At 38.2% G+C, this 16,211-nt stretch overlaps 1 protein-coding gene across 10 annotated transcripts in view; it reads left to right on the top strand.

Annotated features, from left to right (window-relative positions):
- The window catches only part of RASAL2 (RAS protein activator like 2), a 358,420-nt gene that overhangs the window by 320,225 nt on the left and 21,984 nt on the right, over window positions 1-16,211 (top strand). For 8 of the 10 annotated variants that reach the window (XM_072648551.1, XM_072648550.1, XM_072648547.1 and 5 more), the window contains 8 exons: window positions 1,676-1,829; window positions 2,392-2,490; window positions 5,076-5,630; window positions 7,204-7,348; window positions 11,139-11,283; window positions 11,436-11,672; window positions 12,810-13,011; window positions 15,435-15,634. In XM_072648551.1, coding sequence (XP_072504652.1) covers window positions 1,676-1,829; window positions 2,392-2,490; window positions 5,076-5,630; window positions 7,204-7,348; window positions 11,139-11,283; window positions 11,436-11,672; window positions 12,810-13,011; window positions 15,435-15,634 — 1,737 coding nt within the window. The remainder of the gene's footprint in view (window positions 1-1,675; window positions 1,830-2,391; window positions 2,491-5,075; window positions 5,631-7,203; window positions 7,349-11,138; window positions 11,284-11,435; window positions 11,673-12,809; window positions 13,012-15,434; window positions 15,635-16,211) is intronic. The other 2 variants (XM_072648552.1, XM_072648548.1) reach the window with 1 other exon arrangement.

The following is a 16,211-nucleotide window of genomic DNA, read 5'->3' as shown; positions in this document are numbered from 1 at the left end:
TAAAAGAAATTGGGGGAGGGGGAAGACTAGGCAGAGAGTCTTCCACTCCAGCGACTCCTGCTGGGAGAAATCAGCTCGAAGTGCCGGCAGGTGGTAGCCAGCTTCCCTCAGCCAGATTTGTCTGTGAAACACATTAGAAAATCTTTGGCACAGATTATATTAAATTATGTTGTCTGTGTGTTTTCACTTCCGTCCCACTAGGTAGGAGTCACTTATCAGTAACTTAGGTGATGGGTTTGAAACAGACAAGTAACAAGTAATTACTGTAATCTGTTCTGCTGGAAAAGGAAAGCCTAAATTCTTGTTATCATACTGCTTCCATCCTTTTGGGGAAGAATTGGGGGGAATACGCATCTTTAATTGTTAATGAGATTTTGTGGTGATATTCATTTGAATTTTAGAAGACTTGCAAGGAAATTCCAGAGTTCTAGCAGTGGTTAAATCAGAATAGAACTCTTTCTTACTTTCAACATTGTTATGTCTAAGTCTCCATAACCAGAGTTAGGGTGGAGACAGAATGAGGGAAGGGAAGTCACTAATACCTGTTTCTTGTTTCTTGTCTCATAATCTAAAAGCTACTCTGGCATCAAGTATTTGCATTTATTTAACATTTGTATGTTTATTTCAAAGAAATAATAGGAGGCACTTACGTGATATGTTTGTTTATTTTCAGCAATAATGTAGTACGTAGAATATATTTCTTGTGATACCTGTTAATAAGAATTTGGGGTTGGAATCTTTTCTATGTTTTATAGTAAATGGATATCATGATTGTTACATGAACATCTAGTTGAGAGTTTTAAAAAAATTGTTTCACATTATATAGCTTGATTAATATTATTCCATGCTAGGTAAAGTAGAAGCATCAAATGTCAGCTTATGCTAAAAGGGAATTCCTGCTACTCCTTAGATACTTAAGAAAGAAAATAAACTAGGATGCACTAATGGTATTGACTGAGATTGGTTAGCAGCATTTATTTACAAAAGATTTAGATAATGTAATTTCCCTTCAGTTATACCTCTTTTAAAAAATACCACCAATAAAACTGATCTTTAAAAATTACCTACTGGAAGCAGTTAGTCCTTGTGAGAAATAGTTTCTCAGAGCAGTACTTTGACATTGACTGTAATCTTGATTTCATAGTGTAAAGAATTCAAGGATTGAAATATAACTTTCTTCTGTGGGCTAAATGTGGACCAATTAACTGAAGGAAATGTAGCATGAAAAGAAAAAAACAGAATGAGGTGCTAGCCATCCCTACTGTTAGAAGAATTAGACTAGAGCTGTAGCCTGAGGACATGAGCAGAAGCAGACCTCTTGTGGCAAACCTTTTACAGAAAACCCCAAATATTTTAGGTTTTTCCATCTACATAATGGGGATAAAGAAGAAAAAATGACTACAGGAGGGACTTTGAGAGACTAATAAAATTATGGTACATGTGTGGACTGTGTAAAATCGTATGATACATTTGTACACTATAAGCATAAATACTGCTGCTGTTACTATTTGTGAATCAACTACTAACCCATTCCTCCTTTCGCTGTTATTTTGCTTTAATCATTTTTACGTTGGTCATTCTCTTGCCACAGTAGATCTTTATATGTTGGCTATCTATAACTAACCATCTTCATCCTTTATTAGAAATGCTTTATCGTTCCCCTTCCATCATTTAGGTCTCGTGGACTGCCTAAGCTAAAAGAGTCTCGTTCCCATGAATCTCTGCTCAGCCCATGCAGTGCTGTAGAATGTCTAGACCTTGGCAGAGGGGAGCCAGTAGCAGTCAAACCACTACATAGCAGCATACTCGGACAAGACTTCTGCTTTGAGGTAAAGCCATGAGGAGAGAGTGTAGTTAAATGTATTATCTACCATGTAATTTCCTGGATTTATACCTTTGGTGTTGAATTATTAGTTAGCTGATCATCTTAAAGAAATAGGTTGCTATAAACTCTATACCCTCCAAATAATGCAAAGGGAAGAAAGTTGTGAATCTAATTAATATTTGCTAAATCAAGTTATTCAAATTCCTTTTGGCCAATTATGCTTCCTAATTGAATAGATCATCCAACTCTCATTTGTAGGTCACAGTACCACTGATAACTTACTTGCATTATATTATTTTTTAGAATTGATTAAGTCTTCTTACACTGTAACATTTTCAAAACCATAAGTCCCAAATCATAGGTGGTATTTGAAGACATTATCCAATATTAGTGATGGGATTGCTTACACCACTAAGAAGGCATTGACTTCTCAAAGAATCAGAAAATGGGTTCTATGTATGACTTCGATTCATAGCTTATCCTTACCCCTTGAATGATAAAACATATTGTAAAAGAATCCACAATCCAAGTCTCTTTACCTTTATCTGTGATATGTTGTGTTCTAGGTAACCTACTTGAGTGGAAGTAAGTGTTTTAGCTGTAATTCAGCTTCAGAGAGAGACAAGTGGATGGAAAATCTACGCCGAACAGTACAACCGAATAAGGTAATATAGTGGCCTTGAGTACCTAGCAATTCCAAGGATTCGTGGGAACAAAACTAAGAAATATAACTCCACGAACAATCACTTGACTAGGGAAAGAATGTATTAACTAATGTTATTGGAAATGTCCTATTCCTCATCAGACTTTTTCTTTTTGTGTCTTCAGAATTTATCTCAGAAAGTTTCCCATAAATCCTGGATAAGTTTCTCTTCAAGCAGGGGTTCCTAATATGGAGTATACAGATCCCCAAGGGGTCTATGTATAGATTTCAGAGGGTAAATGAATTTGAATGGGGGAAAAATATATCTTTATTTTCACTAGCTTCTAACCAAAAAATTAGCATTCCTTTCAATTGTTTAAAAACATTATTCTAAGAAGAGGTATATAAACTTCAGTAGAATGCCAAAGGAGTCCAGGAAACAAAAATAAGCTAAGAACCCTTGTCCCAAAGGGATCTTACCTATCTGTTCTCTAAACTCTTGGAAATCTGCTCTTTAAAAACCTGGTTTGCATCTCAGATTATTCCTGGCTTTCCTAGCCTTCATTCACTTAAATTCTAAGATGATTTGGCCTTTTCACCCTAGTTCCCCATTGTTTCACTCTCGGCACCCAGTCCTGTTTATTGGTGAGTTACCTAGAATTCAAAATGGTTGTTCTTTGTTCTTCCTTCTTCTTTTAAAGGCTGAAATTGTTAAAGCAAACCAAAAATTATTTGTTGCTCTGCTTTTTTTAGAGAGACAGAACTCCAACAAATTAGCTAGGTATTTGAGAGAATTACTATGTTACTACATCAGCTCGGTGGTACAATGGCTAGAGCACTAGACGTGGAGTAAAGAAATCTTGAGTTCCATTCCAGCTTTGGATACTTGTGACCCTGGGTAAACTACTTAGCCTCTCCCTACCTCAGTTCATCTGTAAAATAGGAATAGCTCCTGCCTCAAAGGGGTTGTTGTGAAGATAAAAATGAGATTCTATTTGTAAAGCAGTTAAACATCACACCCCTGTGCTGGGCAAATTCCTCATCCATGTCTTCTTTGGTCTTGCCTTTTTTTTATGCATATGTTGTCCCTCCTCCTGACCTCCCCACATCCACTGAGCACATTCAAAATAAATAAATAATAAACAAGCTCCTCAAATAAAGCCAAATACATAGCTACCTAGTCCAGCAAACAAATTCCAACATTAGCCATGCCTAAAATTGTGTCTCCTCCTGCATTTTAAATTCATCACTTCTCTGCCAGCAGTTGAGTGGCATGTTTCAGCCTCATTTTTCTGGACTCATTTTATCATTGCATTGATCAGAGTTCTTAAGATTTTCAAAGTTGTTTTTCTCTATACTGTTATCATTGTGTAAATTTTTCTCCTAGTTCCCCTCTCTTAGCTCTACATCAATTCATAAAGGTCTTCCCTATTTCCTCTGAAAGTGTCTGTTTCATAATTTCTTATGGCACAATAATATTCCATTATATTCATATACTGTAGTTTGTTTAGCTCTTCACCAATAAAAGGACACCCCCTTAGTTTCCAGTTTTTGATGACCACGAAAAGAGCTGCTATAAATATTTCTTGGTATAAGCCCTTTTCCTCCTTCTGTGATTTCTTTATGGTCCAGACCTAGTAGTGGCAGAGTTGGATCCAAGGATATATACAGTTGGTATCTTTGTCTCCTTTCTCTCCAGGTGGATTACAGTTTACCTGGTTTCTTTGTTGATTGTCACCCACATCCTGCCTACCATGCATCCTCTCTCCGGTTATTAGATTTGCTACCATAAGCATATTTGATCGATAGACAGTGCTACTCTATTTTCCCACCTTTTTAGCTCTCATTCCTTGTGAATAAGTATGTCCCTCCAGAGCCTCAGATAATGGGTCTCATCCCAACAAGTCTCAGTGGTACCTATAAAATCAAATTTGCCTTTGAGTTGGGATCACTAATTTACCTTAGTTGTTATCTGCCATTTGTAAAACTGTATACAACCTGAGACTTTAGATTTTATTTAAAATTATTTTCTTGGATTTTATCTCCTATAAATTTCCGGATTTCTTATTGTGATTCCTTTCTATATTGTAACTCTTCTCCTTATTGTCTCTGTTTTCTAGGTGGGTTGACATACTTAAGCTGTTTTCCCCCTGCCCCTTTTTTTCTTTTTAGTTTAAATCTTCTTTAATTACATTTGCAGGTTCCAGGCAAATATGTTTTTACTTGTCCCTGTTAGGTGCCTTCTCTCTTTGGCCATGAGTCCATCGTTCCTGTACCTTAAGCTACTGTCTATCCGTCCAAGTTGCATTCTTTGACGCTGGGTTATTAGCTAAATCACCCTCAGATCTTCCTTTCTCATCTGAAGTTCTTGCTGTCACTTGATATCAGTGATGAAAATAACACCTGTGCCTTTAAGGGCTTCAGTTTACTAGTGATGACTTCATAATCCTATGGAATTGGTAGAAACCTACAGGTTTCTGATTCATTGACATCTTTAACTCATTAGCATGAACAATTAGCAACAGCAAACCTGTTCGGTTATAGCTGACTTTCATTAGGAGGTTAAGATGACATTCCTTGAATTGAGCTTCCTTTCTTTCATTACAGGACAATTGTAGAAGGGCTGAGAATGTTTTACGGCTGTGGATCATTGAGGCCAAGGACCTGGCCCCCAAAAAGAAGTATTTCTGTGAGCTGTGCCTTGATGATACTCTTTTTGCTCGTACAACTAGCAAGACCAAAGCAGACAATATTTTCTGGGGTGAACATTTTGAATTTTACAGCCTTCCCCCCCTCCACAGCATCACAGTTCACATATATAAGGACATGGAAAAAAAGAAAAAAAAGGACAAGAATAATTATGTAGGACTTGTCAACATACCCACAGCCAGTGTGACTGGCCGCCAGTTTGTGGAAAAATGGTACCCTGTGAGCACACCTACACCCAACAAAGGGAAGACCGGAGGGCCTTCTATTCGTATTAAGTCACGTTTCCAGACTATCACCATTCTACCCATGGAGCAGTACAAAGAATTTGCTGAATTTGTCACCAGCAACTACACTATGTTGTGCTCTGTCCTGGAGCCTGTGATTAGTGTGCGGAACAAAGAAGAGCTGGCTTGTGCCTTGGTGCACATTCTTCAGAGTACTGGCAGGGCTAGGGTAAGTGAAGAGGGGTAACTGGATTGCTCACAAGCTATGTGAATTCTGCTTGGCATGATGATACAACTAGGCAAAGATCTGCTATATAGATAAGAATTTTTCTATAAATAATCTATGTCAAGTGTGTGTGTGTATGTGTGTGTAATAGCTTGTTTAGGACTCTTTTGAGACACATATTTCATTTTGTACTTGCTAAGGGCAGTGTTTGTGGAATTGAATTAAGATATGCATTACCAAGATATCTTAGTATTATTTAGAATAAATCAATATATTTGATCATCAGCAAGGGGGCATGCAGCCCTGGGTTCATATTCTGCTAGTTCTGTGATCTTGGGTATGCTCCTTAACCTCTCCGAGTGCCCCAAGGGAGCTCTCTCTTTGGCTCTAAGCTGTAGAAAATACCCTCTCTGTCTGCACTGATGGAGGAAGTTCCTCCCCTAAAGCCTATAGTCATAACTACCTCATTATGTAGCATGCTGGCTCCAGAATAAGGAAGAACTGGATTTAAATCCCATCTCTGACACTTTAACAGTTATGTGACAGTGGACAAGCTGCTTAACCTCTGTGATCCTCAATTTTCTCTTCTATAAAATGGACTTAATAGCTGAAGTACATACTTCTTAGGGTATAATGAGGTGCCAATGAGCCTCACATATGTAAAGCACTCTGCAGATTTTAAAGATAAATTGACAGATTAGTGTTCTATTTTATGGTTTAATTTACTTGTAATAGTCTTGAATTTTCTCATGCTACTATTAGTAACTTGAGGGGAAGTTTAATAACACAACCTTTGGGACACTTCTTGCTCTCAGTATGTAGATGTGTCCTTTGTTCCTTAAAGTTGCTCATACCCAGGATATGGGGCAGCCAGGTGGTGCAGTGGATAGAGCACCAGTACAGGAGTCAGGAGGACCTGAGTTCAAATCTCACCTCAGACACTTGACTCTCACTAGCTGTGTGACCTTGGGCAACTCACTTAATCCCAATTGCCTCATCCTGGGTCATCCTAATGAATGCTAAGGGCAGTGTTTGGTAAGTTCATTGGATTCGGATGGCTCCGGAGGAGAAGTGAGGCTGGGGACCTGCACAGCCCTCCCTCACTCAAAACAAAGCCAAGTGCAAGTCATGTCATTATTTCTCCAATGGCATGGTCTCCTTCGGCAACAAAGGACGAACACACCCAGGATATGCAAGAGTGCTATTAATGTTTATTAACCATTTGTTCTTTAGTGGTTTTGAACTGCCGTAGATAAAAGTCCATTAGTGCTTACAACTTTGATGTAAAATGAAAAAAATCATTTAATTTATTTCTTTTTCTTTGTGTTGTTTTTTTTTTTAATTTGACAGCCATGTGCTTATAGCTTACCACCTCTAGCTTATAGCAGCTAAGTCACTACATTCAAGTAATTCTACTGACACAGTTGGGACTCAAAAAGAATATGAAATGAATTCTGTCTTGTAGTCCTAAGAGAATCCACTAGTCTCAGTTTCAAAGAAGGGGCATCCACTAATCACAGAGTCTCCTCAAATATGCATCATTTTCTCAGTTACCTTCTGCTTTTTTCCCCAACAGGATTTTCTGACAGACCTGGTGATGTCTGAGGTGGATCGTTGTGGAGAGCATGATGTATTGATTTTCAGGGAGAACACAATTGCCACCAAATCCATTGAGGAATACCTAAAGTTGGTGGGACAGCAGTATCTCCATGATGCACTTGGTAAAAAGAAAACCACCATCCGTATTCATTGTCTTCCTTTCTGTGGGGCGCTAGGTGGTGCAGTGGGTAGAGCACCAGTGCAGGAGTCAAGAGTACCTGAGTTCAAATCTCACCTCAGACACTTGACACTCACTTGCTCTGTGACCTTGGGCAACTCACTTAACCCCAACTGCTTCATCCTGGGTCATCTCCAGTCATCCTGATGAATATCTGGTCACTGGATTCAGATGGCTCTGGAGGAGAAATGAGGCTGGTGACCTGCACAGCCCTCCCTCCCTCAAAACAAAGTCAAGTGGAAGTCATATCATCATTTCTCTGATGGCTTGGTCTTCTTCGGCAACGAAAGATGAATACACTTCCTTTCTGTTAGCAGCTATTTCAACCTAAAGGGATGTTAGATTCACTTTAATAGCTCCTTGTCTCCAGTTTGCATGATGGTCAAGTGTTTTTCCTCTTCTTTTCTTCATTTCCTTACTTGATTCCTTTATTTCTGATTCAGAACCCTTAGTTGATACAAATGTAGGAGAATTGTAGAGTAAAATAGATTTTGATTAGTATCAAGACATTCTGCAGCTTAATTTCCACAGGTACCTTTTTGCACTCACACTGTAAGCTGTATCTTACAGCCACAGCAAGAGCTCTGCTTTGGTGATTATTACTATATTATAAAACTGGCGATGAAGTCTCTAAAAGTTACATGCTCGCTGTCGTTATGCAGTAAAATATGTGTTGACTAAATTCTTATTTTTGAGCTCACAAAGTAATATCACCTTCATACAATATTGTGAGCTAAATAAATTTCCATGTGAATGCAATAAAAACATATTTCCACATTTTGAAGGAGCATTTTAAATAGATGGTGCAGATTATATGAGTCACTGGAATGTCAAACAGTTTAATGAAGGCTCATGACAAGGGATTCCAGCAATTACCTAGATCTGTTACTATATTTAAAATATAAGACATATGACCAATGTGGAAAAAATGGCTACTCCCAGTGGAGTAATTTTATCTGCTGGTTGTGTTGTCTACTTTGTGATTCCTCATTGTGCCTTGCTTGATAAAATTCAGTTAACCAGAGTGCATCTCATTGGATACCTCAGTTAGAAGGTTCTTGCTTGCTATGGGTTGGGCCCATGATCCTACTCTGTGATTCCAGCTGGAACATCAACTGTGATCGGTTGAAATATGTTTGTTGTTTTTTATTTTTTTAAAGGAAACAAATGACAAGTAAAGTTTCTATCACACAGATTTTTAAAGCAACTTCCAGAATGTATCCTAAGGCCACTACCAGCTCATTAGACAGTACTGGCCTGTGATGATTGATGTTTTAGATGATGACCTTGAGGAAGCACAGGAACCATCATCATCTAAGGAAATTTAAATTATGTTAGTATGAGGTACTTGCTTAGCCAAGGAAGCGTACTAACATAGGTTCATATTAATACAAATATTACCAAGAGACATTGACCCAAAAAGGTCCTGAGGTGTCTCCCAGTTAGTCAGAAAATGTAATGGACAAGAGTGTTGGGAGCCGTCTCCCAGAGAACTGAGATTTTACCTTGAGTTTTCTGCACTTGACATTCAGTGCCTAAGTGGTGTTAATTAAAATAACCTCAGAGTGTGGGCAGGATGTAGCTTAAAACCTGCCAATCTGTGGTGTAGCCCACAGCTGTTGGGCAGTCAGTCTTCCTCAGGTTTGATTGAAGCGCTGCTTGTTTGCAGGGCACACTCTGTCACCTTATTCATACATGACTATTTCCTTGGAGCTGAGATTTACCTTTGCATTGAAATCCAGTCAGTCAGTTAGCAAGTACAGTGCACCAGGCACTGGGCTAAGGCACTGAGGGCATAAATACAATGAATGAAACCATCCTAATGAGACAGGAGACAGGGAGCTGCATAGGGATGAATAGAATAAATATAAATAAAGGAGCACAGATAAATGCAAAGTAGTTGAATACAAGGTGGTTTGGAAGAAAGGGCACTGGGGATCAGTCGAAGGCATCAGAGGTGGCTTCATGCACAAGGTAATGCTTGGTCTGTGTCTTGGATCAGAAGAACTGAAGGTCTCAGGAAGAATGAAAAATGGATTTCAAAGAAGAAGCTCAGGAATGCCAGACAGGTTCATAAAGGAGTTACTTTAACCGATCTCTTACTTAGCCTTACTTAAACGATCTCTAGTGGCAAAGTTGAATTCATTTCAGACATTACTATGTTAAAATCTTTTGATTTATTCTCAAAAATGAAGTCTCCAGGTTCCTGGGAAATAAGTCCTGGAGCATTCAAAGGATTGACTTTCATTTGAACAACATAGTAAGAACCCCACTTCACTTTTGATTACCCATTAAATAGAATAGCATTTCTATTCTAAACAGGTCTTTGAAGATTATAAATGTTTTTAATCAGATGCTATGTAGAATGTGTACGTATCCAAAAAATTCCATTATCAGTAAAAAAACATCCATATTGTCAAACATGTGCAGGCCATTTTATCAGCATGTTTTGAAGAGTGGTCTGCACTATTACCTTCAAAAATACTTCTAAATACCTAAATGCAGATGGTAATATTTTTTTAAAAGTCGTTCATTGCTGAGCCCTGAAATTTCTTATTTGGCTCCTCTTATCAGCACCAGTAATTGAAAGTATATGTTAGGATCTCTGAGGTATTTATTAGTATCAGCTAATAAAAGGCTTGACTAGCCTTGGAGACCCTTGGAGAATTACTGAAAAAGAAAAATATTAAGATATACAGATTTGGGACATGGGCTGTTGATCATTCTGTGCTGAGTTCCTTACATTACAATATGTTCATCCTTTTGTGAGTTAATAGGTAAATAATTGACAATATGAATGTTGGTTTTGGTCATCTGACTTCTTAAAAAATTATGCAAACATACATATTTCATTCTTTGCAAACTTGTATCTCAAAATAACATTTACCATTCTCCATTATAGCTTCTTTTAAAATGAATTTGATGCCTTATCACATTGCTAATTGTAGCACAGGAATTTCTTAGCATGTTAATAGAGAATGTGCCTCCTAAGGCAACTGCTATTCACTATTCCAGAGAAAAGATCTTGATCATTTCTTTGGGTTCTCATGAAATTGTTTCTGCTCAATATGATCCTTAAGGAATGTAAGCTGATCGAACAAGGACTATTCTTGCCACTTCCTTAGAGATCCACCATGAAATACAAAGAATGTAGAATATCTGTAGTCATGCAAACTAAGCTAAGGTGGAAAAGTGGGCCTTGCTCTTCCAAGGTGATGAGTTTTAACTGTAATTTTAGATGTCTTATAGGAAAAAAAAATGGTCATCAAGGAGAAGAAACTAGACTCCAGCTTGAATCCCTTCTTGTTACCACCATTAACACTTACAGTCTTAGTTCATCCAGATTTTGTGGTTTGGGATCTATATTTCTCAAATGGTGATAACCAGTGTTGCCCAACTCTCTACTACATAGAGGGTCTTTATAATGGTTTATGAATTAATGTTTATTAAGTAGCTTGAGATCTTCAAAAATAACACATCTGATCTGCAGCATCATTATCCAGTCACTGCCAGAGACAGGAAACCTCTGGTACCTAGGGTGAGGTTTCAAAGCAATTACCCTTGGTGGACAGTCATTCGAGCCCTCAGCATCTGGTCTCAAAAAAAGCAATTCCCTATAGTAAATTCTAGGGCAAGAGACAATTGCCAACAGAACACTTAAATAGGATTTTGATGTTGTTCAGGGACACATTTCTTATAATTGCCACTATCTGTCATCTTCTTCCCTCTAATAGGGGAGTTCATCAAGGCTCTGTATGAGTCAGATGAGAATTGTGAAGTGGATCCCAGCAAATGTTCATCCAGTGAACTATTTGACCACCAAAGCAACCTGAAAATGTGCTGTGAGCTGGCTTTTTGCAAAATCATCAACTCTTACTGGTGAGCATATGGACATCACTTTTTGCTTAGATGACTAATTATTTGCATATAAAAGTAATTGTAGTCTTTTTTATCTCCCAACTAAAGGAATATGTTGTATCATATACTATTTTGTGTATGTTTAATTGGGATGTTCTTTTTTTCCTCCCCAGTGTTTTCCCCCGTGAATTGAAAGAAGTGTTTGCATCTTGGAAGCAACAGTGCCTGAACAGGGGCAAGCAAGATATCAGTGAGCGTCTCATCAGTGCTTCACTGTTCCTTCGTTTCCTGTGCCCAGCTATCATGTCCCCCAGCCTTTTCAGCCTTATGCAGGAATATCCTGATGACCGGACGTCTAGGACTTTGACGCTCATTGCCAAGGTTATTCAAAACCTTGCAAATTTTGCCAAGTAGGTGATGGTGACTTAATGACATCTTTAAAAGATTAAAGTTTAAAAAAAAAAAAAGGAAGGAGAAATATTAGTCATTTAAAACACTGGTCACAAACTATATCAGTATAGAGAAGAATTGGCCAAATCCTAAAAGGGATACATGATAGATTTCTTATGGAAATTTTTTTCATGTATACATGTGTGTGCATGTGTGTACACACATGTGTGCATGCATGTGTGCACGTGTGTGTGTGTCTAAATTTTCCAGAAGGTCACCACTGCTGCTCTCGTCTGTTCACCTATATGCACATACCTCTACTTAGCACTGAACTAATTTTGATCAAAGTTACAGCACCATTAAAAGATTTCCACTAAATATCAGTCCTTAGCTATTTATGTGTATTGTAAAGTACCATACAGTCATGTGTATAGGGAACACCATAATTGATTTAATCATCATTCTGTACCAGCATTTATTGAATATGTATTAAGCCCCCAGTGTCATGGTAGACCCTTTGGAGGCATTTCAGAGGAGTGTTTGCTTACAAGGAGTGCATCATCTATCTGGGGAGAAGGCACAGTGTGCCTTCTGAAAGGTATGAAACCAGACATGAAACCTTCATGAAATCATGTGCGTGATATATGTAAGATATAGCCAATAAATGCTGCTAAAAGAATTTAAAGATGTAATAAATTAATGTAGGCTGGGGTAATTGTGGTGAGTTTCATTGAGGAAATAGAACTTTGAAGGATAAATAAAATTTGGCTGGATGAAAAGGTGGAGAAAGGTATCTCCAGTTGGAAAAACCATACCAGCAAAGAAAGGCATGTAGGAGGGTGGTAGTAGCAGCAGTGGGAGTAAAATTTATAGTGACTTAAGGTTTGCAAACAGGCTTTATGTGTGCGATCTCATCTGACCCTCATAGCTACCTTTTGGGTTACAATAAACAGAATGGCTTAGCTGGAGAAGGAAGGACTTTGAATTTAATCCTGGCATCAGTAGAAAACCATGGGAGACTTTTGAGCAAGGAAGTGAGAGGATGAAAGTGATGTTTTAAGAAGATTTCTCCTTTTTCCTAAGGATGTGCCTTTTGTATTCCCTTTTTCACAAGTATATTCTATCTTAATGAATATCTTTCTTTCCCTTTGCTTCAGGTTTGGTAACAAAGAGGAATACATGGCTTTCATGAATGATTTCTTAGAACATGAGTGGAGTGGAATGAAGCGCTTTCTGCTGGAGATTTCTAACCCAGACACCATCTCCAATACGCCAGGCTTCGATGGCTACATTGATCTGGGCAGAGAGCTTTCAGTTTTGCATTCCTTACTATGGGAAGTTGTTTCCCAGCTTGATAAGGTAAAGCAAGCTGGAAGTATAACAAGGGAGATGGGAGATACAGAACCTTAATGTACCTGAGTATTGGAAATCCAGAGCATGAAATAGTGCCCCATTTCAGCACTAGCTGAAAAGTTAATATTTGATGCAGTGGTTCTAGGGCTGAGCAAGTTTGTCAATAGGATGCTCCGCTCTCAATATTTAACTGTGCTTACTATGTATAATATAGTGTTCATTTTCCTAAATCTTAGTAGACAAAAGAAATATAGGTGCAAATAAGAAAGCTCTTTGGTAATAGTACATAGCAGTTAGTATGTGCCTTTGTAACAGTGTCCTGATATTGGTGAAATGATGTAAAACATTCCTACAACCTTATATCACATGTAGTAGTAGACCTAGAAATTTCAGAAAGTTGTAGCTTGCTGGTTTGGGTCCTTCAGCAAACATATCAAATATTTGAACATGCAGTCTAATTCACACATGGTAAAGTGAATCAAGACCACATCTAGTTATTTCCAACTAAAGTGCTGATGCCACAAAAGTACGGAGGAAATTATATTTAAATTAGGATACATTTCCCTGTGCAAGTCAGAAAAATGGCTTTCATAATTGCTAATGCCACAGAATCCACCTGGAATTTGAAAATCCAGGTGTGTTGTTTCTCCACAGGTGTGAATTAGACACATAGGAAGCAATCATCATTTTAAGTAATTTCTTTTTCTGACTGTAACCCCACTTGGAGGTTAAAGAAAATTACATTTGCTCCCATTCCTGATTAAATTTCTATCATGCCAACCATTTTCCTACCTTTAAGAAATTGGGCAGGAAGAACAATCTCCACAAAGGAGAATAACCCAGTAGACTTTGGTTATTAATAAGGCTTGTGGCTATAATTATTTCCTGATGCATCTTTTTGCCACAGGTATGATATAAATATGTATGATGGTATGTTAGAATAATTTCCAAAAACAAACATACTTTGTTGTGATGAAAATCTGTGCAGTTGTTTTCCAGCTGTATTTGAACATTTTGTATCTTGGATACAAAATTAAGATACTTTGGGTGGTAGAATTTATTTACAAAGATCATTTTCCTGGGACCACTTAAGCAATAGGGCAAGATCCCCAGAAATCATCAGCTGAGCTCTGGGTCTGCCTTGTGGCTTTCACATCTGCCCTAATATATCTGAAATTTTAGCTACTAAGCAAAAAGGATCCCTAGGCAAAATGTCATTCAGGAGAAGAGAAGGAGGCAGTGTGGTCTTCTTATGACATGTATCCATTTGAACAGTATGGAAGAGTGTACTGACTCCTTAGAGCAAGAGTTCTTAACTTGAGATCCATGCACTTGGGTTTTTTAAAAACCTTGATGGCTATATTTCAGTGTCCTTGGTAATCCAAAATATCTTTATTTTATGCATTTCAGAGCATTGTTCTGAGAAGGGATCCGTAGGGCCTCACCAGATTAGCAGGAGAGTCTGTGAGCAAAAGGCCAAGAAAACCTGGCTTTCAGCATGTACTAAAGCTAAAAGAGTTCAGTTTAGCGTGTCTTGTCCCCCATTAAGGTCACTGCCTTAAACAACAGTCCAGAGTTCCTTTTTCTTGATAATGAACATTCCTGAAAAAGATTAGGAGAAAGAAAACTAATAATAAAAGGTTATTATTGTCCATTGCAAAAAAAACATCAGTGAGGTATGGAATATTGTGTGAAACAGTGTTAGCTTAGTCTGGGTGATCTTTTAAAATCTTTACTGTGTAAATTTACTTCATCTGCACTGATAATGATTTAGTCCTAAGAATCTGGGCTATACCTAGTAACATCTCCTGGTTGCCATTGATATGACCTTGTTGTACAGATATTTGTTTTACTGATGCACATTCAGATGGCAGTAGAATAGGGTGCCCAGTATAAAATAGGATATTAAATGTTAATGCCAACCTTGTGCCCCTGCAGTGCTCTCTTGGACCCCTGAATGCAGCACCTTCTTGTATGTTGGCATGCATTTCTTTTCCCACATGACTCCTTAACCTTGGAAGTTCCATTCAGCTAGCTGATCCTCTAGCCTTTGAATTCCTTTTTATTAGGTGTTTGGTTTGCCTCATTCCTCCAGCCCATCTTGACCTATTGTAGCCCCACAGTTAGTCTGCTTTGCATGCCCATTTTAAGTTGGAATGGCATTATGGTTGTATTGAGCATGTCTTTAATTTTTTTGCATTAATCCTAATTTCTTTTCTATTTCCTTTCTTTCCTCAATGTTGCTGCACACCTTGTTTCGTCTCTTCATCTCATCACCATGGTTACGCTGCTCCATAACAATACATTACGAACCTGCCACACCCACATGCAAAAATTTACCCTTCCTTCCAACCTTCACCCCTCCATCAATGTGCGTCATCCCCCCAAAATAAACATGGCGGATGTTCCGATGCTTATTATCCAATCAGGGTGAAAATTCCTTCCTACAGGCGACTGTGGCAAAATTGGGACCACTTCCTCGTGTTCTCGCTGATATTACTAAGTCTTTAACTAATCCTACACCAATACAGCAGCAGCTGAGACGCTTCACTGAACATAACTCCAGCCCAAATGTCAGTGGCAGTCTCTCCTCAGGCCTGCAGAAGATATTTGAGGACCCCACTGACAGGTATGAAAAAGTGAAGATTTGAATTAAAATATCAAAGAGGTGAACTATCAAGGGAATTGGTTAAATTCTGGAAAACAAAGATCCACTGAACTTTGTATAGTCCCCCAATATTACGGATATATCAGCTCCTCCTCTGGGCCTTAATTGCTTCAACTCTAAAATGAAACAGACTAGCTGGATACTCTCTTTCAGCTCTAATATTTTATAACTTGGTAGTTGAAAAGTTTTCTTGAGTGAAGAGGAGGGACCTTCAGTGATCTTCCCTATCTCCATATTTTATCTGTCTCCTAACAATAGTAAATCCCAAAGGAGAATATTTTGTCTAGAACAAATGAAACTCTGGTCCCAATAATATTGAGTTCTAGGTATGCATGGATGATGAGGAGGAAGCACAGAAAAGGGGACAGAAGGCAAGACCTGGGTCAGCAGAGAGAATTTGTCTTATTAAGAAAAATTGGGGGGAAATGATAACAGGCAAAATTCAAGAGGCTGAGGAGGGGTTAAAACTATACTTGAACATTAATTAGAAATGCAGTAGGAATCGGATTCAGAGATGTGGGTCTGTCCCTTTGGAGAA

This window comes from Notamacropus eugenii, chromosome 2, assembly GCF_028372415.1.
Source record: "Notamacropus eugenii isolate mMacEug1 chromosome 2, mMacEug1.pri_v2, whole genome shotgun sequence".
Taxonomy (NCBI): domain Eukaryota; kingdom Metazoa; phylum Chordata; class Mammalia; order Diprotodontia; family Macropodidae; genus Notamacropus; species Notamacropus eugenii.
Note: the sequence above shows the minus strand (reverse complement) of the source record. Positions and strands in the feature narration are given on the sequence as shown.